Below are 24,534 nucleotides of genomic sequence, written 5' to 3'. Positions count from 1 at the left end.
CGGAAATCACCACTGACCAGAAACCATAACGAAAGATTTGCAAAAGAAAACAAGCAGCAAAAAAACCGACCACTAGTGCCACAATAAAACAGCATTTGCAACGGCCCCCGACAGAAATATTAATAACCGAATTCAAAGCCAGCTTATTATGTCCACGTAGCCGTGAACACACAAAGGCATAGCAAGAGAAGAAGGTCCTCCGAGGTACTGCCAAAGCCGGGAGAAAATAGCCGCCGCCTTTCGCGGTAGTCCGTCCACCCGGTCAAGTTTACCCCAAACCGAAGGTCACGGCTGCGGTGGGAAAAACATCATCTTTTCGACAGCTTCGCAGCGCACAGCGTTTCTCGTGTCTATCGACCACATCTTGCGCCTCATCAAAACCCCCTTCATCATCCTCATCATCGTCGCGCAGGCTTCGCGTTACGAACGAGCGAACATCCGAATCGTGGTGCCGACCACCATACGCCAAACGATTGCAGTGTTACCCAAATCCGCAAGCTCGCACACCTTGAACATGAAACTCCGCCCGGGAGGCCAAAATTGAGTGATCAATCTTGCCCGATGGAAAATCAACTTATGCGAAGGTAATAGTGATGATCCGGGGAGGGGTTGCTGGTAGCAACGCTGGTCTAGGCTTTTCTTTTGCCAGGCATTCAAACAGCAGAAGAAACAAACACGCCTAGCTAAACACGCCTCAACCCTATGATGATCCGCTATCTTCTGCCGTCATCTGCATCGTGCATTTGAAGCTACCGTACGGACAATGGTGAGAATGGGAATACGAGTTGATGCTAATGCCGGTAGCATTGATGCTTATATTGACCGAATTTAATCTGTGTTGAGGTTCGAACGGAAAGAAGAATCATTAATAGACCCCGAGGTATGAACTTTTACCAATTAACCGTTTGTCTATTTGATAAGCAAAATCGCGAGACCTTCCAATGTTTTATCAATTTAACGTTAGCTATGAGAACACATATTGAACGAAGCGCAATGATGCATCTCGCTTGGACATCAAGCAACAGTGATACCTTCACTTTACAATTGTCTGAAGATCAATAAAGATTTTTATGATCAAGGATCACGATTTCATTGAAGGTTGCGCAGTTGGTAATTGTTTAAACCAGGAGTTGGTAAAGTTCACGATCACGGGCCGCAAACCATGTACAATTCAACTTTCCAGATAGTTTTTGGTATCTTTCGGTTAATAGTAATCATATCCCTCGCTCATCGTGATTAATTTTTATAAATGAAACAATTATCACGGTTCCGTATTTTTAAAGTGTATAACATTGTTCCTATACAATTATCCAAGTTCTATTGAACTTAAACATTAAAATTAACTTGCCTTTGAATTTGCTTAATTTTATTTGCGTTTGAAAATAAAAATGATAGCAAAAAAGTGCTGCAAAAATCAATTTAATTTGAATTTAGGTAAATTTAGCATACACAAACTGTCAAACAAACTGTCAATCATGATATCCAGAGTCTATCAAATAAAATATGTATAATATTAAATTGCACAGTAGGTGCAAAATATTGAATAAAACCGTGCAGATTTAACTGTTAAAAGCTTTAAACTTTAACACTAGTTTGGTAGCAATTTTATAAAAAAAAACATCGATAGGTAGATTCGGAAGCTGATTGTTTGCTAACTGGATAAAATGGAACCCTTCTGAACTAATTTTACATTCGATGAACCAAATCATATTTATTTATTAAATAACCGTCTAGTCTAGTAAGCACCTAAGGGGGTAAGCATGACCGGAGACGGTCGTAACGCCAAGTAAGAAGAACCTCCATGAGCTAGAGTAATTTAAATGTAACGAATTTTTAAAACTGTATTTGTGAGAGTTCTGACTATTAAACCATTGGTTTTGGGTACTTCCTTTGCAATTCGCAAATCATTTTCAGTTTCATTTAAAAGAGAAAACACGAAGCGAATTTATAACCCGTATTCATTCACAGAGTCTGCAATAACTTGAGGTTGTGATCATTTGGTTTTAAACAGTTAAAAAATCACTTCTCTCGTGAACAACATTAGAGGCAAATGGAATGCATTGCCAATAATTGCTAACAGAATCACACAATTTTAACTACGCAAAGTAAACGTAGATCGTTTCTTTTCCATTCGAAGTTTACTTACACTTATAATTTACATTAATGTATATACATAGCAAGAATTACCTAATGAAATGGTTTCTTTGACAACTCACAGATTGAAACAACATACTTAAGCACCTATACTCATGATCGGTCAATACAAAAATGTTTCGCAGGATGTCGTAATTTTATTAATCAAAATTTTAACTGATTTTTAAGAACTAGCACGTGTGCTCTAAAAAAATAGAGCAAAAGAAATCCTTTAAAAAACACGTTAAACTCTCAAGGCGTTGACGGGTTGAATTTATAATTTTGCGATGAATCCTAGGTATCGTAATAAAGGCGGTTTGCTTAAAATTTCCATGTCTAGGCAAAGGACAAAGACAGTACATGGAAAAGTCTAGTAAGCGGCAACCCTTGCACGACCCTCAAATATACAATCTACCGCAGGATCATCTAATCTAGGTATCAAGTTGCGACGAGCCTACAATTCGTGCGCGAACTTAAACAGCATGCATGTATAGGCTAATGCTAGCAACAGCCTCGAGAGCACCAGACGCTACTAGCTTTCCCAGCCGTTTAACAAATGATACGATGAGTCAAGAATGCGTTGGTGGCCTCCATTTGGGCCCTCCCTCGGTACCTTACTCGTCGGTTTAACCTCACCCGCGAGAACAAACGAGTTTGTTTGCATTAAGGTTAACGGTTCAAGGATAGGTTCACGATTAGCAGTTTAACACTCTGGCAGACGTATGCAATGGGGGTTTTCGGTGATACGATCTCTGCAGCCAAGCGTACAAACAGACGCCGCAGCAGAAGATCAGCGGAAAAATCGGACCAACATTCCTAGCCAGTGATTCCGGAAACTCCGACACTCAGCCGACAAAATGGATGGGATCGCGAATCCACCCGCGTTGGTACCTGCAGACGTCCCAGGTTGGGTGCCTACAGGTGACTGCGGGATTCCCGGACTTTAAAACAAGATCCCGCGCTCGCGATCGTAAGTGATAGCGGTGCGTTAATCACTGCCGATCGCCACAAGAATGGCGACCCATGACTCAGCAGTTGAATAAACTCATTTTCTTTTGCTACGCCGAACATTTCACGGTCAATCGCGGATGGGCTGTTGGTGTTGTTCGGTTCGGATTTTCCTTGACGTGTGATGCGACCACGATGATCACTCGCTGTTTCACTCGGTTTCAAAGTAGCGCCGATTAGTCGAGCCCCATCACAGGCCTAGGTCCTTCCTGCTGGGTGTGTGCAGCTGTATGTGTCTCTAGGCTTCCGTTCAACCGCTGATCCCCCACGGTTCGCAAACCAAAATTGAACGGCACCGAACTGAACGCACTAAAACCCAAACAAACGTAGTTTGACGATCGCGAATTCGCGCGGCCTAACGCGTGCGCTGAAGACTCGAGAGTCTTAAGATCTGCACGCAAGTAACTCACGACGCCAACTGTTGAGTTCCACTATATAAACGGGGTGTCCGATCGGGCGTTGTTGGATTGTGCGCGGGAAAGCTGGTGGTCCACATGGTCTTGCACGCGTTCGTCATTCGTTGATCGACAGTCGTAGTGAAACAATAGCGAATTGAACATTGCGCGGCGGACCAAGGTAGGACCGTCCGAACTGAAGTGAACAATTCGAGCCTCTGTAATCCCGCTTTTTCCAGCAAAGGGCCAATTTTATCGTGCTGTGAAGTGACGTGCATCAATTATGGTGAATGGGAAACTTTCGAAAGGGATTCAAGGGCCAGTCGGAAGATCATAAGTCACTATAAACGTGCGACATCGAGTAAAAGTGCATCGAAAACGAGCCCCCTTGCGCTCAATCAAACAAGCTGTTGATCTTCTATGAGCCGGATTGTTAAAATTGTGTGAACTGCTACGAAAGCCCTCCAGCATGTGATCATACAGCGCACCGCAAACGAAAGAAGAAAATAAACACGTGAATAAGTGGCCACTCTTCTGTACTTTCGAGCGAGAATTGCGTATGCGCCAAGATCACACGGCGTAGCGCGGCGGCGGTTTGTTGGAAAACTGTGGCAAGTGGGCAACAGCAGTGAAGCAAGTCAAGGTTACTCGTGGGGAAACGGAATCGAACGGTGTCGGCCCGGTCGATTCGGCCACTCACCGGCTGAAGTGAGACTCGCGCGGACCGTAAACGGAAGGCAAAACGGGAGGGAGGACAACCCCGTAAGAAAGGACATCATGCAGTGCAGAATCGGTCGGCCCAGTTTGCCGATCGTCGTGCTGACGCTGACGGCGATTCTGAACGACGGTGAGTGCAACAGATGAGTGAGTTGTTGTTTGTACGCCGTGAAGTACGCCGTGGCGATCGCGTTCAATCGGCTCGCCACGTGCGTCTCCGGCTGCACCGGTGGATGCAATCGAATGAAAAAATGAATTGAAAAGTGAAACTGGAAGCGTAAATCCACGCGAAGACGTGTGGCTACAGCCCAACCGTGTGCTCTGGTTCGCTTCAGTGATCTCGGTGACTTCGGTGGAACCAGGCTGGACGGTAAATAAATTGAGCGATATAGCGTAATATGATGTGTGTGCTCTGGCGACGCACGTCCCGCGAACAGTGTCGAAAAGTCAGCAAACCGTGTTGTGATTGTGAAAAATTATTATCATCCACCGTTTGTCAACGAAAGACTTGGGCGGGGATTACCCAAGCGACGAACCTTTCTTTAGCAGCGCAGATGGCAAAGCCGGTAGTGAAACGGGCTCTGTTGCATGAAATTATCATAAATTATTCCAACGCGTAAATTTTTTTAAGATTCTAGTTTCCAGTTTGGCTAGTTTGGTTAGGTTAGCCCGGGTTATGTTTGGGTTTTGATTTTGGGAAAAACAATAATTTGTCATATGAAAAAGTTCCATTCTAGACGACCGGGTAGGCCCCAAAATGACTAACAGTTTTATTATAAAGTTAATTGAGTGTGGTTTACTGGTTTATTGCAATCGAGTCAAAACAATTTGATCGTATCGTAACAATATATCCCTCCGTACGATCGTTGCTAATCAGAAATCTAATAATAAAAAACAGCTTAATCATCGATCAGCTCTTCGTTTTGCTGTTTTATGAAACTGTCATGAATTATCATCATAAATTAATCCAACAAGTACATTTTTTGATGATTCTAGTTTCCAGTTTGACTAGTTTGGACAGGTTAGCTCGGGATATGTTTGGGTTTTGATTTTGGGAAAAACAATACTTCGCCATTCTAAACGAACGGACAGACCCCATCATGAGTGACCGTTTTATTATAAAGTTAATTGGCTGTGATTTACTACTTTGTTGCGATCGAGTCAAAACAATGTGATCGAAAAATTCCATCCGTACGACCGTTGCTAAATAGAAATCTAATTAGTAAAAAAACAGTTTAATCATCAATCAGCTAATCGTTTTGCTGTTTTGTGAAACTGGATGAGTTTGCCTGTTTTTATATCAAGGCCGTTTCTAACAATTCTTTAAAGAATTTATCTACTTTAAAATAAAGACAAATATAACAATCTTCAAAACGGGTATTGTATAAATAGCTATATAGCTTCAGCTATGAATATAGTTTTAACTACATACATATTTTTACCATCCGGGATCAGACGGTGCGATACTCCGTTCCAACCCTCCCCATTCTTGCGCTCGTTAGCGTAGATCAGTTCTTAAAGATGGTAACCAAAGCACTATCACTACCGTTTAGTTTTGCTCAGTTACATCAAAAACCTGTTTGTTTAATATATTTTATGCCTGTTCTCGAACCAGCCGGGCTAACTACTTTCAAACGGGTTCGCCCATGGCCAGTGACCTTGTGGGTGAACTTGGATATTTCTGCACCTTTTGGGCATCGCGACCACCACGGGCAAGTTCGTTATCCGATCGCAGATTTGTGTTTACTGGTTTACTGGTTGCGATTACTGGTTTGAGTGTGTATATGTGCATGGGTTTTTGATTCACTTAATTGATCTCGAGCGATCGCCCGACTGGCGGACGGCAATCGCCTGCATCTAATTTACAGCCAGAAACCTTATTTTCCCTCCCGTTGATCCTTCAACTATAGGCCATCGCAATTGCAAAAATCCATTAGCCAACCGTGTTGTCTGCAGCAGAGGCAAAAAGAAAGAAACAACGGCCAAGGGAAACGGATTTACATCACAGCCGAAACCAAGCATAACGGCTCAGATGTTGGAGTTCCTTGGCGCTTGCCCTTCGCAGCCGTAGAGTTCTGTTGGTGTTACCTTGACCGTTCAGCTTCGTATACGTCCGATCAGGCTGTAATCTATTTCACCTGTGCCGGCGTCTTAGTTCTTATATCTTCACACAAATACACGTAGCTCAATGTAAACTGTTCTACGAGTGCAAGTTTCGGGTATTTTCGAGAAAATATCTTCATTTCTTTCTACTTTCTTCTGTTGCAGTGTTAGCCAATCCTTGGGGCAACTATTACGACTACAATGGTTACGCAGCACCGACACAGGTGTATCAGTTCAATCAGCGCGTGGAACATCACCGGACGCGAATACCGGACAGTGTTCCCGCCTCGTCCGGTACCATCAACTGCAGCTGCACAAAGCTGCGATACTGCACGAAGATACTGGAAATGCTCAAGACGCCCAAGTCGAGCTACGGGAACTTTAACTCCAAGCTCAAGCAACTCGCCTGCGGCTACGGTACGGACAACGAGCCCAATATTTGCTGTCCGCACGACGACAGCTGGTTGCGGGACGACGTTTCGGAGGTGGGAAACACCCACAATCGGCACCATTCTTCTGAAGAAGAGGAACATGACGGCATCGGCTGGGACGAGGGTTACACAAACCGGAAATCGGACGGTGGACAGTTGTGGTCGCGGGAACGCTTCAAGTACGTCCCGGCAACGGTGGAAACCGGAAAGCGAAGAAACCAACCCACCACGACAACCACGACCAACAAACCACCGCGCGTTGAAGCTGCCGGTTGGTGGAACCAGAAACCGCACATCAGTAACGCCATCGTCGGCTTTGAGGATCCGAAAACGATGAAGAACTGTCCACCGGAGATTTACCCGCACGATGCGGTACCACGGCCCACGAAACCGTACGTTGCGCCCGTGATGCGTAGGCGTACCACTACGACGAGACGCCCTGGCGTAGTTTTAGGCGAAAATCGTCTAGCTGAAGCCACGATCCCGCCTTTTACCACAACGGATCTACCACCGACGACAACGGAGCTCATAACCACGGTGCTTCCAACGGTGGTTCCCGATCGGCCAACGATCAATGCAGCACTTTGTGGCCTGTCGGTCAACACACGCATCGTTGGCGGAGAAACAGAAGTTCCCGGACAGTTCCCGTGGATGGCCCGGCTGGCGTACCGGAATCGAAGTACGTGGCGTAAAAGATAAACGGAAGGGGTATCGTTATTTAAGTTTATTAAACAAACTTTTTATTCCTTTAGCTTCCGGAAGAGTCACTTATCGTTGCGCCGGGTCGCTGATAACCAATCGCCATGTCATCACAGTGGCTCACTGTGTCACGAATCTCATCGACGAACTTGAACTGTAGGTATCCTGACAAATATACGAAGTTGTAGTGTAGGTATAAGTATAATGCAACTACGTATTTACTGGTTTGAAATGCCTATTGAACTAGTAAATTCATCTAGTCAGTAGTCCCTATCCAACTAAGTTTATTTAGCAGTGGAAAATTGTTTGCAATAACTTCTCGTCCGTTCAATTTGCTTGTCCTTTGAAAATTGTTCGACAATGCATTTAAAATACAGTAAAGGATTACTTTTGTTTTTTTATTATTTGATATGCGTGTTTTATCTTAAAATCATCGTTTATATAAATCACCACCCAAATATGTTTCGTATGACCATAAACATTACGTTCAGTTCAGTTCAAGTAAAACTTAAAGAATTTAATTAGTCTGTAAATGAAAAGTTCAAGAGTGTTGAAAGGCTTTCATAATCTGCATGTATTTTTGTAAAATTTTCTAAAATTCTCAAAAAATTTTTGATTCGGATAAAAACTTAAAAAAATGGACTTTAAGAGGTATGCTTCAGTTAAACCATATCGATAAAAATAAATTACTTTCACTGTCGATAAAGAGCTACATTTTGCTTCCCTACACTGACGTTCTTAGGAGGGACGGCAAAATATACAAGCGTGTTATGTTATTATATTTAAATACGGTAACATTTTGTTTATATCGGAAAAAATATCGTTTTTTCAACGAATACACTGTCCATTTTTAGTTCAGAAATATTCTAAACCACATAATTGTTTCACTCATATTTATGTCTCTATCGCAACTTATTTAATTTCCTTCATTCTTTCTATTATCAGAACCAGCATTCGTTTGGGTGATCTTGAGTGCAATGCCGTCACAGACACACGGTGCAGTACGCGATTTCAGGACTTTGAGATCGAACGCGTCCTGCCGCACGAAAGCTACGATACGCCCAAGTACGCCAACGACATTGCGCTAGTCAAACTGCGGGAGACGACGGAAACTTACAACATCATCAGTCCACTCTGCCTACCAACCGACCAGTATGCGCCTTACGCGCTCAACCTCACCGGACAGATGGGAATAATCGCCGGTTGGGGATCTACTAGCAACAGTAAGTAGATCCGTTGGCATTCAATCAGGATTCGTCCGTTAACTCTCATGCTCATCTTCTTGCAGGAAGTAACACCCCGAGTCCCACACTGCAGTGGCTGCGGCTGCCGATCGTGGATACGGCCGGATGTGCCAACGCGTACGCGCGCTATAGTGTGAACTCGCGTGTCCCCATCATTGTGTCCGGAAACCAAATGTGCGCCCAGGGTCAGGAGAACCGGGACGCGTGCCAGGGTGATTCGGGTGGCCCGCTGATGAACGAGGCCATCTCAAACCGTGACCGGTTCGTGCTACTCGGGCTTGTGTCCTTTGGACCGCGAACGTGCGGCGTCTCGAACTTCCCGGGCGTCTACACACGCATTTCTTCGTACATCGGGTGGATATTGGCCAACATTATGCGCTAGCTGTTGCCGTCGTCGTTTGTGTTTTGTGACGCGCCACGACAGGCCGGGAAGGATGGTGTAGGCATCGGCAAGGCAGGGTGCCGACATAAAATGGGGTTTTTTCTCATTAGCTTCGTAAGCGATGCATGATTTTTGTTTTTCTTCGTTCTACACGGGGGCAGTTGAAACCTAGTGAAATTCCAATACAATCCATGACTGAATAGTGTGACGCCGGTTGTTTTGTTTTATTTAACTCTCCGATTTCTTTGCCGCCATTCTTTGACTTGGTTCCGTATTGTTTAAGTCCTTTTTTATTTTCGCAGATTGAAATTTGTCTTTCATTTTTCTATCTCAACAGCTCTCAGCATGATCGCACGATCTTGGATCTCGGGTACGACTAGCGAGCACTAGGTGGCGCTACGAGCAACGTTTAAAAAGATTTTAATTATTTTTTTTTTTGTTTTGTTTTTTAATGTGTCTGTTCCACCTGATGAAGCAATTCGTTCTCGACGACCGACGTTCACCTTCAGCCAAAGCCATGCCCTGCTTCCCTTTCGTTCGTATTTTGGCGTCCGGCAAATTTTGCTGATAGCGCCCGCTGGACCAGAGGATCGTCGGTATTGTTGGTTACAAAAAAAAATTGTGTTTTGTTTGCTTCTCACACATACGCACACGCACAAAAACATATGCATAAACCATCAGCGGGGATGTTTCAAAGCGCTGGATAACCTTCGCCGCGCTCCGAAACCCGCGCAGCACAAAGACATTCGAATGCAGAAAACCAGTTATCACATCAAACCGGTACCGTATCCAAACAACACTGGCCAAAAAGGAGAGGATCTACGGTTCATCGCTGTCGTCATTTAGATTGATTTAGATGGGTGATCCGCCGGAGGGACACTACTGGATTGAAAAAAGAAACAAAACTGGAAGTTCCTCCAATTATAAAGATCAAATACTGCTTCATTCACGATGAGCTATCATTGTTTCAAGCGCAGCACAGATAAACGTCATGTATTACTTTGGGAATCCCTATCCCGATAATGTATTCCTGCCCTCCGATGCCGGCGAGAACTGGGGCTCCGACACTACCGACGATCATCGCTATATAATTTTGTCTATTGCGGAAATTCTTTGCTCATGAAAGAGAGCCTCGCGATCGTAGCGCGAGGGCGATCCGAGACGATTGATTCAAACATTCGCGAGTTGTTATGCACCGCCCGCGGTTCCTTGTTGGCTCTCGTCTTTCTGCTATCTCTCTTTGAAGCACTCTCTCTCTCCCTGAAAACGAGGATCGCGGGGATCTTGCTTCGAATGCAGTTCTACTACCCTGTAGTGCGGGTAATCGAAGCGACAGAGATTGTTAGTCATTCAGAGACCTCCGAACGAACTAGTCCGCGAGGTCGACAGTATTGTCAGTTGTATCCTATTGTAGAAAACGCATGCTTTCAACGGCCATGGGCATCCAGGCTTTCAATCGTCGGCTGTATCACTTGGAGCTGGCAGCCTTCCTAATCCTGCTGGTGCTTGGAACGTCCGTCGCACGTAAGTGTAGTTGCCGGTTATCTCCGTACGCTTTCTGGTGACCTTAGGGTTGTTTAGGAATCGAGCGTGATAGAAGGCCGGACACTCTACTACCAAGCAGCCCTTCATGGAATCACTTGTCAAGCGGATCGGTTCCTGCACATCTGCGATGCAAATATGAATTGCTAAGCTTACAATATTCATCACGATTTCACGGTTCACAGAGGAATGTAAATCACCCGACGGTGCGCCAGGTCAGTGTATACTCCTGCGGAACTGCAACACCTTGTACACGCTGATCCAAAAGAAGCCCCTACTCGCCGCCGACGTCGGCTTCCTTCAACGCTCCCAGTGCGGCTGGTCCGCAGAGACGAATCATCCCCTGGTTTGCTGCACCGATGGGCTGGTGGCGGCGCCCGTTCGCGTTGGATCCGGCTTGTTGCCGACTCCGGGACAATGCGGCATTCAGACGAGCGATCGCATCTTCGGCGGTGTCAATACGCGCATCGATGAATTCCCATGGATAGCGCTGCTAAAATACGCTAAACGTAAGTACACGGCGCAGCGGTGCGAACCGGCGATCTCACGTACACATCGGGTCGGAGATCAGTGACGTGATTGTTGCCGTTGATTTTTTTTTCATTTCTTTACTTTTCCCTATCAGCAAACAACGTTTTCGGATTTCATTGCGGAGGTGTGCTCATAAACGATCGCTACGTCCTAACGGCATCACACTGCGTAAATGGCAGAGATATACCGGCTACTTGGAATCTGTGAGTGAATATCATCATACTTCCACTTTATGTACTCTCCCGCGATGTTTTTTTTGTAACATTATTTGGATAATATGTTAAAGGGGGATCGTTGTGATCGTTCAGACTGCCGAGGATTTTTTTATACAAGCACTACTTTAATTAGCAGCAAGCTTTTAACATTTTATCCATTAGTCCTCGTTCTCACTGTTTTTTATGTTTGCACCTCGAGTACATTTTATGCTTTTAGGCTACATAATTTTACAAAGAATTCTTCAAACTGGCCTTTAGTCTACCAGACCGTTTATGAAACCGTTTGATTCGCTGCCATTGTTAGCAATCCTTGTTAAAAGCTACCTGGCATCGGGAAGATTTCCAAAATACCTGCACATTGGAAGCAAAGTTTGCTCCGCTTTACGAGGCACATTTATCTCATATAATCACATCCACATCTTTACAGTGCCGAGGTACGACTGGGCGAATGGGATACCTCGACGACCGAGGATTGCGAAGGCATGGGTGACGACGTGGACTGTGCACCGCCACCGATCGATGTGCCGATCGAGCAAAAGATTCCGCATCCCCAGTACGATCCCAACTCTCTCGAGCAGTATAACGATATCTCCCTGCTTCGACTACAAAACGCGGTGGCCTATTCGGACTTCATCAAACCCATTTGCCTGCCGATGCACGAGAGCCTGAAGACGCGCGACTACGTCGGAATCCGGATGCAGGTAGCGGGCTGGGGCCGTACTGCTACGGCACGCTTCAGTAACATCAAGCAGAAAGTCGCCGTCGATGGGGTCGGGCTGGACACGTGTAATCAGGTGTACCAGAAGGAAAAGGTGCTGCTACAACCGTCGCAGCTGTGTGCCGGCGGAGAGGCTGGCAAAGATTCCTGCCAGGGTGATTCCGGTGGTCCGCTGACTGGAACTCATACGGCCGCCGGTCTCCAGTATTGGTACTTGATCGGGTTGGTTTCGTTCGGACCAACACCGTGCGGACAGGCCGGCTGGCCTGGTGTTTACACAAAGGTCGATCGATACGTGGATTGGATTACAAACACGATTGTATTATAAAAGCGGCAATAAAAATCGAGAACGAGGTTGCATGGTGTGAGCAAAATTATGCATACAATAAAGTGAAATCTAACTAAGAGCAAATAATGAAACGTGTTTGCATCCCGTGATTCATTCATATTTTTCGCCTCGGTAAGTACGGTTGAATAAGGGAAACCCCAGAAAGTTGAAGATTATATAAAAAATCGGTTTAACAAACAGTACTGAAGAGCATCGATTATGTAAATATTAAATATGTTTTTCCCCTATTGTTTTCTTAGCATTATTGAATCATATTGCGTAGTGCTAAATGTATTTTATTTGCACTTCATACGCAAGTGCGCTCAAGTGTTTGAAAAGATCACCTCATAAAACAAATGAAATTTTCAAAATATCCAATCTTCAGTTAAAAATAACCTGCGATCAGCCTATCTTTCACTAAGTAACATTTAACTGCTGTACATGCACCAACGATATAATAAGATTCATATTAATTTTCTTCTATAAAGTAAATCACTATAATAGTGAAAATATATCATCTTGCTGGTTACCAACATATCAATAATATGGTTATAAAGATGTTATTTACGTCGGAAAACCTTTTAGAACTTCTTTTAATTGATCCTCAAACTGCAACTACAACAAGGATAAACATTCAACATTGGCATTAATTCAATGATGCTTATCGCCGCTAAATCGATTGCTTACACCCTCAATGTACAACTTCGATTACACTTCCCCGTGCAATGAGGGAGCGAAGGTCGATAAGCGACAGTTCTTTGAACAATTGTGAGCTCACCACATGAAATATGCCGGAACGAAACGCCCCATAATCAGCAAAAGCCTAGATAAGTTTCTAGGGGCGAATTGTTTGATTTCTAACGTTTATATTTATCCACTAATATATATTTATATTCCTTGCCCATCATTTAGCCACATTTAATCCCTCTAACCGTAAACGATCAGACCCACCTATAATTTGTGTATGTTAATGAGCGTCGACGCCGAATATTTCATATGGTATGTTTTAAAATCGTCCAGTAAAATAGTTTATGGAATATGGATCTTTGAAAAATGAAATAAATGACTATTTTAAAACTATCTAGAACAGCATGGAAATGTAACTTAGTATACCAATAACGCCATTTAGTATTTTTTTACGGTCCCTCTAAATGAAATAACTGTGGACTGCACGGGTATCATCATGGGGTTAACCTTAAATGTACACGTTTTTCCATTTCCAAATTGTGAAATTGTAAACATTTGTTCAAGTACACGCGAAATGTAATTATGTTAATATATATTCGTGGATTTATTATATTAAAAAGGATTCTAATACATTTCATAGTATAATAATGGATCGTTTTACTGATCAAGACTTACCATATGGCCACCGTGGATACGTTGGTTCCATTCACACGATTCTCTGATCCGATATACCCTTCAGCGAGTTGGAGATTTTAATCGTTTTGTAGTCACTTCGGAGTTGAATGAAATTCATCACCACCGACTTATCGAGATAGTTTAACGTTTCTCCTCCACATACTTCCTGCAAATTTTCGTGCTTGACCAGCAGCAGATTGCATAGAGCGTGCAGCACATCAAACAATTGTGTCACTAGAGGACTCTGCAGCACGCGGGCACTTTTCCGGTACTCGTTAACATCGCAAATAGCACACATGGCACCAGCGGTGTTGTACTGGAACTGCTGCAGGTGTTCGAAGATCACCCGATGGTACCGAACGCCAAATTCGGTCAAAACGGCAGCCAAATTTTCTCCATCGATTGTTTTCTGGATTAGCCCGATCAACGGGTTCAAGTATTGCACCACGGCCAGACAGGCGTTCGATGCAACCGTATCAACGTCGGTATCCGGTTTAAAATCGGACTTTTTCTGCTCGCTCGCCAGGTACGTTTTGACCCATCCGAAGATTGCATTTAACGTACGCTCCAATCCCGTTTCAATTTTATTCTCCACCGTCTCCAGGTAGGATCGCTTTTTTTGAATACAATCCGTGTACTGCGGCGTTCCAATCACGTTAGGCATGACACTGGCATTGTAGGTCTTCTCAAGCAGATGTACGATCGCGTTACACTTTTGGGCAACATCGAAAAAGTAGATTTGTGGTACGCTTTTGCACTCAGCTATTGGGATCGCTTGAAGTCCAAGATCGAGCGCGTAATCGCAGTGTTCGTGAAGAAGATACCGCAACAAAATGTCCGTCAGCTTCAAAATATTGCGCGGTAGATCGTTTTCCTTCGACAACAAACAACACCTTTCGAACGCGTGCGACGATTGCTGCAGTAGATTGATGGCCAGTTCCTCCGACAGGAAAGTTTCTCCACCATAATCCTCAATCTGAGCAATGTTTATGTTAGCCCGGGCTCCAATCAGCGCTTGCATGTCGCGCCTTAGCTCCTGGAAACGTTCGATTTGCTTTTTCTGGTGATTTTTGTTCTCGTAAAATTTCTTCAACTCCACCTGACACTTTCCATCCAGCGTGCGGTTCTCCACCTCGATGTATGTGGCCAAATGGCGGTCGAATATGTTTGCCGTCAGTTTCTGCAGTAGATCATCGTCGGAACCTTTGAAGAAGTCTTGCAACTCTGCACTCAACTTCAACGTGCGCGAGTACAGCTCCGAGAGGGTTTTGAGATACTTATGCTCGTCCTTACGATCATCCAGTTTTGTCTGCACAAACTGATTGATCTTCAGCTGGTAAATGTTCAGAATGAACTTACTGATAACTTTGTCTGGAGCGCTGAACACCTGCTGGATGATTTTATAGTGCTTGTGGCACATCGGAACAATGCCCTCGAACACATCCCTCCCACCGTAGGTCGTCGCTTGACTCTGTTCTATGTAGACGTCGATCACCTGCGTGTAGCCCTTAAACTGGGAAAGTATATCCGAAAGTTCCTTCATCCGCTCGATGTTCTCCGTCTTCTGTGCTGTGGCAAACTCTTCGATCAGCTGCATCTCGATGTCGTCGTACTTGGATTCGATCTTCTTCTTCGCGTTTGCAAACCGTTGCGCCGGTAGATCTTGCGATATTTGGAACAGTTTCTGTATAATATCGGCCGCCTCGTACAGTTTGGTCTTGTCGCTGTAGATATCGTTCACGATTGGGCCCGGTGTAAGAAACTCGGTCATATGGTTCAGCAGCAGCTGTGCCTCCACGGCTCGACTCCTTGGATTATTTACGTTCTCGAGCTGCTCCCCAAGGTGGATTACCTTTCCAGCCACCGAGTTGATTTTCTCATCTAACTGATGAAAGTAATCGACCGAAACCTGGTGTTTGGCTACGAACTTATCGATAGCCTTAACGAAGATGGCCTGCTCTTCCTTCAGTGCTTCTTCTAGCTTGTCACATTTGCGCTGCTGCCGTTCCTGCAGGATCTTCATGTCCTTAATAGTTTCGACAAAAGTTTCATACAGCAGGTCCGGGTCAAACTGATCTGAACCAATTTCGTTGTTCGTTCGCCAGCACAACCGCTCAATAAATTCCTCCACCTCGAAAGGATCCTGTAACACGGGTGAAATTAAAGCACATTCCCATATTTTCCGTAACAAAACAAAAATACCTGTTCCAATTCTTCCACATATTGTGACAACATTTCGATAAGTTGCGCTCCTCTGGTGACGAATTGTTTATTGACCAAAATGATTTCTACTATAGCTGTCAAAAAATTCGTCTGACAGCCCACTTTGACAGCATTTTGCGGATTTCGTGTAGCGACGAGAGGCGGTTTGTGGGTGTTGGTGCGCTACGTGCATGGTGTGTGTGTCCACATTCGATGATGTGTCAGTCGTCGCGAAAGAGAGAAAGAATCGAGAAAACTTGGAAGTGTACATTTTCATAGCAATTTAATTTTGCTGTGGTGTCCGTCTGCGCTCCCTAGTTGCGAAGAAACAAACGTCTACCGTAAAATTCCACCTTGTGATAGTTACTTTACACATTTGCCAGCGAACGCTAGTGCAAACGGCGCTGTCCATCGACTCTAGGGACCGCCCCGACGACAGTGTGTAATCTGGTGTGCTGGAAGGAAAAAATCAGTACCGTGCAATCGCAGCAGCCAGTGCGCTTATTATAAAGTGAAGCCAGGGTTTTTTTTCGGTTCGTACACGCAAACCTGAGTGAAGAAGACGAACTCCCGCATCCACTATGAGTCCCGAATAGTAAGTGGTAATTAAGTAGGGTTCTGGGCCCTCGAAAACGGTCAACCCATTTTGTTAGCAATACGTCGTCACTGCTGCGTCAATACGTTCGTTTCGCTGATTGGGGGGACATTTTTGCGGCGCTGCGAAAGTTGCAGCAGCAGGAAACAAAGAACTATCGCCGAACGCTGGTCTTGGGCGTAGAAGAAACTCGACGGAAAACGGATGTAGAACGTTTGAGAATGCATTCCGGGTCTCGGTTGCTTGGCCGATAAGAGTGAACGTAGCGATATTCCACCTTTCGTCTGCCACGAGCTTTTTCTAAGCTATCGCGGAGCCCTGCTCTTCTTCACGATGCCCGCCCCCTACCTCCTGTAACTTGGAGTCTTGATTCGTCGTACTCATCGTCATCGTCATGACGGGGCAGCAGGAAGGGGGCCCCACCGCTGATGTAGCGCACCCTAAATAAGTGTGCGAGAAGGAGAAAGCGAATGCACAACGGTTTCACCGTTCATCGATTTTGATTCGTGTGATATCCAGAAAATGCTGGCGAGAGCGAGACGAAGCTCTTTTATCCTAATCGCGAAAAGTTACTGCCTAGTCCGAGAGATCGAATCGAGTGTGGAATATTTGTTTTGCCACAGCGCAGGGAAAGGGAACAACTACTGCCCCCGGTTCCACCCCTCAAGTAACTGATGCTACGCTATGTTGATCCTGTTACAGGATAGTGCAGGGAGCACATAAGGATTCTACTTGTGATTTCTATATGCGATCCCAAGTATTCGGTGAGCTAATTCGTCTATTCTCAGTTTCCCGACCTTTGTCACAACAGTAAACAAAGAAGGGCTGGTGTAATGCCCAAGCGTGTTACATGTCTCATAACATGAACAAATAAGCATACTTTGCAATCATTTTGCTGTTGCAAAGAATGAGTCACACTAGACAATGGCTTCTAGATTTAAAGATGAAAAAAGACGAAATAACATAAACGTCTGACAAGATCGTTGTCGATCATATTTTAGATCAACAAGTAAATAAGAATTTAAGAATAACACAATTAAGAAACTAATTATGTACGTTGTTTCCAACCAAGAAATATTGGTTCCTTGCGTACCTTCCCAAGAGAACGATGTTTGCGACTCATCTTTCCATTTTCTCATATACATGGCTCGGTAACAGCAAATGACTCATCATGTTTTCTGATGCGTTCTAGGGGCGGTTGATTCTCATGCAAACTTACTACTTTATCAGCTCCCGGAATTCGGGTCAACACTTGTTTCATTCATTTGCTCTGTCTAACATTTCCGATTTTGATTTCCGCAGCGACTATTTGTTTAAACTGTTGCTGATCGGCGACTCTGGAGTTGGAAAGTCATGCCTGCTGCTAAGATTTGCCGTAAGTAGCTAGCTTGGAAAACAACCACAAGCCGTAGCTGTTGCAACCGTGTGAAAAGCTCCCATATGGACCTAAATAACGCACTGTTTACTTTTTTCATCCCTGACTGTTTAGGATGATACATATACGGAAAGTTACATCAGCACAATTGGTGTAGATTTTGTAAGTTTATCTCCATCACCACTTGTAACATTACAGGGTTCGAAATCTAAACTATTCATTCCATTTTTGTAGAAAATTAGAACCATAGATCTGGATGGAAAAACGATTAAACTGCAGATCGTAAGTTGAAACATGAAATTTTTGCTCCGTGGAGTAGAAAACACATATTCATATCTATTTTCTCCATCGTGGCACAGTGGGATACTGCCGGACAGGAACGCTTCCGTACGATAACGTCGTCCTACTATCGCGGTGCACACGGTATCATCGTCGTATACGACTGTACCGATCACGACTCGTTCGAGAATGTGAAACAATGGCTGGAGGAAATCGAACGTTACGCTTGCGACAATGTCAACAAACTGCTAGTAGGAAACAAGTGTGATCTGCAGACGAAGAAGCGCGTCGACACCACAACGGCCATGGTAAGATCGAAGAAGAAAACTACATGCGGACAAATTGAAATGAATTTTTTTTAAATGGTGCTAGGTTTTAAGAGGTTCTTTTTTGCCGTTATAATCATCAACCATGCTATTCCTCAAGGTGTATTAGACTTATTTCTCATTACCCTTAAAAGACGTTTGTATTGTGCATAGCAGGACCAGTTAGTACATATTTACTATTCGAACTCGCTCGAGGAAACGGCGTACTACTACACCATTTTAGGTATTTTATTCATCGGCAGGTGTTCTAATCGAACATATTTATAACTTTTAAAAATAGTTCGTGTAATGAAGTACTACTAGGGTAGTGTGTTAAGAGTGTACTGAAAATTGAAGGTTGATACATGCTTGCTTGTTGTACGCATTCTTATCATAGCTTTGCCGAATAAATTCTAGGTGCTCTTTTTTAGTTTTGCGATGCTACAACGAATTTCTTTTTATCAAATTAAAAACTTAAACTACATTTTTAAACATACATAATTATAGCATCAGCATAGGGTAATATGTTATTCAGTAACAAAGCATCAGTTGCAGGACGGCTATTGAAAAGTTTATTTATGTTATTTTTATTTTCGTTATTTGTAGGAATTGGCAAATCAGCTGGGCATTCCTTTCTTGGAAACGTCGGCGAAAAACGCTACAAACGTAGAGCAAGCGTTCATGACCATGGCGGCCGAAATCAAGAATCGCGTGGGACCTCCGTCCAGTGCCGCTGATCCCCCGAGTGCTGTGAAGATCGACAAAGGACGCAATGTGGAGCAGAAATCAGGCTGTTGCTGAACAATCTGTACTCAAACTAACATACAAACACACAGACCACGTTCGGCAGTTATTATTATGATTATGATTATCATCCCAAAACAAATGACCGATCACACAATACCGCGACCGTCACAACTACCACCTCCTCCACAACAATAACAGCAGTCGAAGTAGCATACAATTAGATCGAGACAAACCAACAAGACAAGTAGCAGGCAAAACTAAATATCGGCCAACCACCAGCTACCAAATTCTTTTGCTGCTTTTCTTTATTAAGTACCAACACGGTGCTGGCGGGATTGAAAGATTGCTTACTTCTGGGCGTAGATGTTTTATGTTCTCTTATTCACGTGTTAGGTTGCCGTAACAAACACCCACACTTCTTGCTGATAGTTCTACTATAATTATTATTATCATTATACTAATTATTCATACCGGTTTTTGGAGGGAAAGGAAGAAAAGCATCCGCTGCACCTAGGAACCGTTAGAAGTGAGAACGAGAAGAAAAAATCAACAATATATTTGTGCAAGTAAAATCACGCCAGCATGGGCGTGTGAGCATAGAACGTAGCTAACAACATCAACAATAATAAACCAAGAATTGCAAAATTTTGAAGCTCATTCGATGCTTACGTTGGAACAGCTAAGTATCAAACAAGCACACGCACACGCCCAGAATATTTGGAAAATTCAGTGCTGGACTGTGGAATGCGAGCATCTGTAGCGTGCAGTAGTGGTGCAAAATAGAAAAAAGGAAACATTAATGAGAGACATAATAAATAGAGGAAATTGGAAAATGTTGTGCATACATGGAAGAGAAAGGAAGTTGGAAAGAACAGAAAAGTCGTTCAACAACGTTTTAATCTAAAGAAATCCTGTGTAAGTAAGATCAATGTGGATCGCTTCTTCTCAGTGAGTGGAAACGCTATGAAGAATATGGAAAAATAAACAAGTTGGACGATTGATTTTTTTCGAAATTCAATCTTGTACTTTAAACACTAAGATTACTGGAATGTTGATTTTGCATTTTTCACCTTCATTTGAACAACAAACTTTCTCATTATGCATAATGCTTCAATAAGTGTGATGTTTGGTACGCTTTAATTAAAATCTTTTATAACAAAAGGCCACAGCGTGCAAGGGAAAGGTAATAAATATAAAGTTAAAATAAAAAAGGTAAAACGAACACACTGCTTCGAAGCAATAGATAAAATACGAATCGTAAACTTTGTAAGGGGCACATGTGAAGAAATAAAAAAATTGCAGATAAGTGCAAAGTCTGAAAAACATTAATTCCAACTATGAATAGGCAAATCTCAACCTTCAGTTTTTCTGCTTTAATTGTAAATTCATGTATTTTTGCACGATCCTTAAAGACAGTTGTAGTTGTGATAAGCTGCGTGGGATTTTACTTTCCCTAACATTTGATCAAACCTCTACCCAACTATGTTATATCGCGCACCGAAAAATGAACATGGAAGCGAAACTTTGAAACTGGTCGCAAAATGTTTATTTAACTTGCAATCTTCTAACATTCCAGTAGATATAGTAGAATTTCTCTTCCCTCCTGTGTTTGCTGTAGGTTATTTAAAAACTGCAGCAAAAGAAAATTCAATGCTCCGTGTAAACGGATTACATAGGTTCAATCGAACCTTCTTTATATGAGAGTTTCACGTAGCAATATTGTTCATTCGCGAGTTCTGCAAAAAAAGTGTCACCGTTTTTGGTGATTTTCAGTAACTTTCATAGGTTGACGCAGATTTTTTCCACTCATACATCAGAAACATTGTTTTGCCTTCAACATTATGTTTGCTTTTAAAATTTAAACCACCGTAGGATGAATAGTTCAATAAAGTTTCATTTTTCTGCAAAATCAAATGATACATATTTACACTTTTTCACAATTACGTATCCCCGACCCACATGTCGAGGAAATTTCAATTTGTACTTCCGTAGAATGGTTACTCCATAGTTGTCAATTAACTTTGCGTAATATCGATAACGGCCGAACGGAGCGAAACCACTTCCCTTTCAGTAAATACATAGACGCCGAAACCTTAGAAGATACGTTTTTATTTTATTATCAAAAAAAAATGGGATGCTTAAGACAACGGCAATAAAATAATAAATAATTTAAACCTAAATAAAAAGAAATTCCTTTCTTCTGGGGAGAGAGAAAACATAAGCATACTCTCAAAAAGCTTAACTAGATCTGCTTCACTGGGGGATCAGTCGAAATCGAGTACGGACTGTGGTTATATAGTGGGCATTTTGATCACCTCCTGCTTGTGGCCTGACAACGGCCTTTTTTTAATTATTGGCACATCATTTATCCTACGTTACTGCATTGCACTATGACACACTTCATATAAGGTTATTAATAGCGTATTGTTAAATTACGAGAAGATTTAGCGGGCAATCTATCCCAACCATGTGGGAACCATCTGACCGGGTCAAATATTGATGACACGTCTGTAGATTTACTTGATATACAGTGAACCAATAGAAAAAGGGAAAAAAAGAGAAAAAGATTAGAACTTATCTAAACATTTGTCTCTCTCTGTCCCTGCGTTCTAGCTGTGGGGTATGGGCTTTTTTGAACAAAGCCAAATCCGTGTATAGAAATAATCCGTTTCATATTTGCTGCAGGAGTTCTTCAGTGTTTTTGTTGTAGAACTCGTCTTCCTGAGTATCAGGAGGACCACGTTTTTCGCCCTCATCTTCTGCTAGATTTCGTGTTACGGTCGAAGTGCATCCGACGGAAGTAGAGGTTGCACTTCGATGCGACGGTTGGTATTTAGTTCGCTTCGGGAGCACTCCATGTTCCTCCGGGTCGTGCTTGATGCTGTCCAATGTGAACGGTTCTGATTCGTTGAAATCAACCCAGGCCGAGGTGGGAGAAGATGATTTCGCTTCATCTTGGGAGAAAGCTTGGGCAGGATCGGTTGAGGCCTGCGAATGATACTTTTGCTGCTGCTGCATTTGCTCCGGCGCGTGGTGCTGATCGGTAGCTTCTTCCGGTTCCTCGTCATCATCCTCGGCAAGCTTCAATTTCAAATGATTGATTACCTCTTTCTTTTCGTTCAGTATACTGATGCACTTCGTTATCAGCTCGATCTCATACAGTCGATTGTCCTCTTCCTGCTGGCGCTGCAGCTCGAGCAGTTCCTCGTGCTCTTCCTTCAGCTCATGCAGTACCTTATTTTTCAGCTGCACATCGTTTCGCAGCTGGTTCTGGGTTGCGATCGAGTTCGACAGCACATCCGACAGAAGACATTGCGAACGCAGCAGTATAACGGACCCGTACGTAAAGGATAGGCTCGGACCGACGATTTTGCGCCATACAAAGTTGTTTTCCTCGACAGCGTAATTGAACCCGTTCGCACCACCTTCCGTGCAGAGGGCCAATTTCGTCTCCTGCAGGAAGCTGTCCCACGGTTTCTCTAATCGTATTGCCGTCTGCTGCAGCACCTCGTGGTCAATCTCGGACAGAAAGCTGAGCGGTGTGTTGTACAGCGGACTGAAGACGATGATCTTCAGCAGAATTTTTCGCTCGCCCCAAGTGCTCTCGATGAACGCGTAGTGGTTCCACGTTCCTCCCTCGCTGCCCGTGGCGGCAACGATGGGAAGCTTGTTGAGAAATATATTGTCCAGCTCCATTTTCCCACTCGCATGCACTGATGGTGATGAGCCCCCGTACGCGACAAATCAGTAGCTCGGAAATGCAACAATCTAAAATGCACCATAATGAAGAAAGCAAAATAAGCAAATGAAAATCCAAACCACAAGACCGCGTTCAATCGTTTTTCCACAATGTATGGCAACTCTAAACAGTATTCAATGTATTTCTTCAAGTTTTTCGCAAACCTTTTCTCCGTTCCCCTTGCGCTATTGCTGTTTTCCAGCTAATGTGAAACGAGTGACGCGCACTTGTTTTTTCCTGTTACTCTTGCTCAACAACTTTACGTCTTCGCACGGGTAGCGGTATCGTTTGCCTACCTTTTTCGCGTTCGCGTACCCTTTCCGCTTCCCTTCTTGAACGTTCCTCCTGGCCAGCACAAGCAACTGAACAGGTACACCCGCAGTTATTGGAACGGGATGGACACGAGCTTTGTGGCAGACTTTCCCTACCTTCGTACACCTGTCCGTCTGCGCGAGCGCGCTGCTGTTTACGCTGGGTTAGCAGACTGTCAACGGGGTGCTGTCAAAATAAACGGCATTTAAATACGACGAGGAATTAATTTTTGCATTTCAGTAAAAACGGACGAAAATTTATCGTTAAGTTTGGGTGTCTTCATTTCATTGCTTTTTGAAACGGTACCAAAAATAGAGTGAGAGCACGTGGAGCTGTCGATTATGTGTGCAATACTTATTCAAATTTTGCAAAACAACAAAGGAGTATCTAAATTCAATTTACTTAATATGTGGCAATATAATTTTACCATCTTACTACTACTCTTTGCATGAATCGTTCGTTTAATAGAACGTGAAAAGAAAATTCACATTTAAAATACGTTCCGTGATGGCGAAGTCGAGACCTTGTTGTAAACGCAGGCATTATTCGTTTGTGGTAGTGTCTGGTACTGAATTCATGAATCTCCCACACATGTGATGGCATGAAGGAAATGAATGGCAAAATAAAATCAAAACAAAGTTCCCCGTGCGCCCTTCTTCCGTTGGTACGTTTGGCGCGTACGTTCTTCAACCAGTTCTACGGTCTCCTTGGATCGCGTACGCAGTACAGCTGTGCGACGACCAAAGATCGCGCTTGAAGAAATCCTACGCAGTATCGTAACGCAAGTGTTGTGTGTGCGCACTTGTTCAGTTGTTAACACAAACATATCTTTTGTTTGGAAATCGTAAAAAAAACTTACGAAAATGAAAAACCACCATCACCTTACCAGCAGCACAGTACAGTGTTGTTCTTAAGCATTGACGAATGGGCCTACAGTGAGAAAGCTACTACGCTTACGAGCGGGTTGTGATGATTCGTTCCATTTGTGGCCAATCAGTTCAGCCCATTGCTCAACAGAGTGTTACAGTTTATTATCAGGAAAACTGCTGCGATTCAAGCAAGCAACTGCAACAAATGTGGGTAACTAGCAGATGAAAATCAATGGCTTCCTCTGTGTTGACTGTGCTCAACTGGTTCCCAACTTCGCACGGTACGATATGGACGAATATACC

The 24,534-nt window shown here is 43.6% G+C and overlaps 4 protein-coding genes across 6 annotated transcripts; 2 read left to right on the top strand and 2 right to left on the bottom strand.

Moving 5' to 3' along the window:
- The first annotated feature begins 4,313 nt into the window (after positions 1-4,313).
- LOC131262905 (transmembrane protease serine 9) lies at positions 4,314-12,521 on the top strand. Its single transcript, XM_058265002.1, has 9 exons — positions 4,314-4,383; positions 6,522-7,466; positions 7,540-7,642; positions 8,432-8,709; positions 8,775-9,107; positions 10,502-10,636; positions 10,840-11,163; positions 11,280-11,388; positions 11,828-12,521. The coding sequence occupies exons 1-9, from the start codon at positions 4,314-4,316 to the stop codon at positions 12,444-12,446; spliced, it is 2,916 nt and encodes a 971-aa protein (XP_058120985.1). The 3' UTR covers positions 12,447-12,521.
- Positions 7,541-16,072, bottom strand: LOC131261347 (exocyst complex component 5). 2 transcript variants are annotated; one of them, XM_058263357.1, is made up of 3 exons: positions 16,011-16,072; positions 13,809-15,951; positions 7,541-7,651 (listed from the first exon to the last, which is right to left on the bottom strand). In XM_058263357.1, the coding sequence occupies exons 1-2, from the start codon at positions 16,041-16,043 to the stop codon at positions 13,840-13,842; spliced, it is 2,145 nt and encodes a 714-aa protein (XP_058119340.1). In that variant the 5' UTR covers positions 16,044-16,072; the 3' UTR covers positions 7,541-7,651; positions 13,809-13,839. The 2 variants fall into 2 exon arrangements, with proteins under 2 accessions (XP_058119340.1, XP_058119339.1); XM_058263356.1 differs by lacking the exon at positions 7,541-7,651 and having other exon boundaries at positions 13,731-15,951.
- A 164-nt stretch (positions 16,073-16,236) lies between these two features.
- LOC131260351 (ras-related protein Rab-1A) lies at positions 16,237-20,153 on the top strand. Its single transcript, XM_058262051.1, has 6 exons — positions 16,237-16,605; positions 17,908-17,980; positions 18,095-18,142; positions 18,215-18,262; positions 18,340-18,567; positions 19,171-20,153. Exons 1-6 carry the CDS (start codon positions 16,592-16,594, stop codon positions 19,363-19,365), a joined length of 606 nt encoding a protein of 201 aa, XP_058118034.1. The 5' UTR covers positions 16,237-16,591; the 3' UTR covers positions 19,366-20,153.
- Positions 20,154-21,185: 1,032 nt separating this feature from the next.
- Positions 21,186-23,474, bottom strand: LOC131260350 (uncharacterized). 2 transcript variants are annotated; one of them, XM_058262048.1, is made up of 2 exons: positions 23,347-23,474; positions 21,186-23,079 (listed from the first exon to the last, which is right to left on the bottom strand). In XM_058262048.1, the coding sequence occupies exon 2, from the start codon at positions 23,005-23,007 to the stop codon at positions 21,982-21,984; it is 1,026 nt and encodes a 341-aa protein (XP_058118031.1). In that variant the 5' UTR covers positions 23,008-23,079; positions 23,347-23,474; the 3' UTR covers positions 21,186-21,981. The 2 variants fall into 2 exon arrangements, with proteins under 2 accessions (XP_058118031.1, XP_058118033.1); XM_058262050.1 differs by lacking the exon at positions 23,347-23,474 and adding an exon at positions 23,215-23,314.
- Between the last annotated feature and the right edge of the window lie 1,060 nt (positions 23,475-24,534).

The sequence above is a fragment of the Anopheles coustani genome, chromosome 3, assembly GCF_943734705.1.
Source record: "Anopheles coustani chromosome 3, idAnoCousDA_361_x.2, whole genome shotgun sequence".
NCBI classification, from domain to species: Eukaryota; Metazoa; Arthropoda; class Insecta; order Diptera; family Culicidae; genus Anopheles; species Anopheles coustani.
This window is presented reverse-complemented; position numbering and strand designations above follow the sequence as displayed.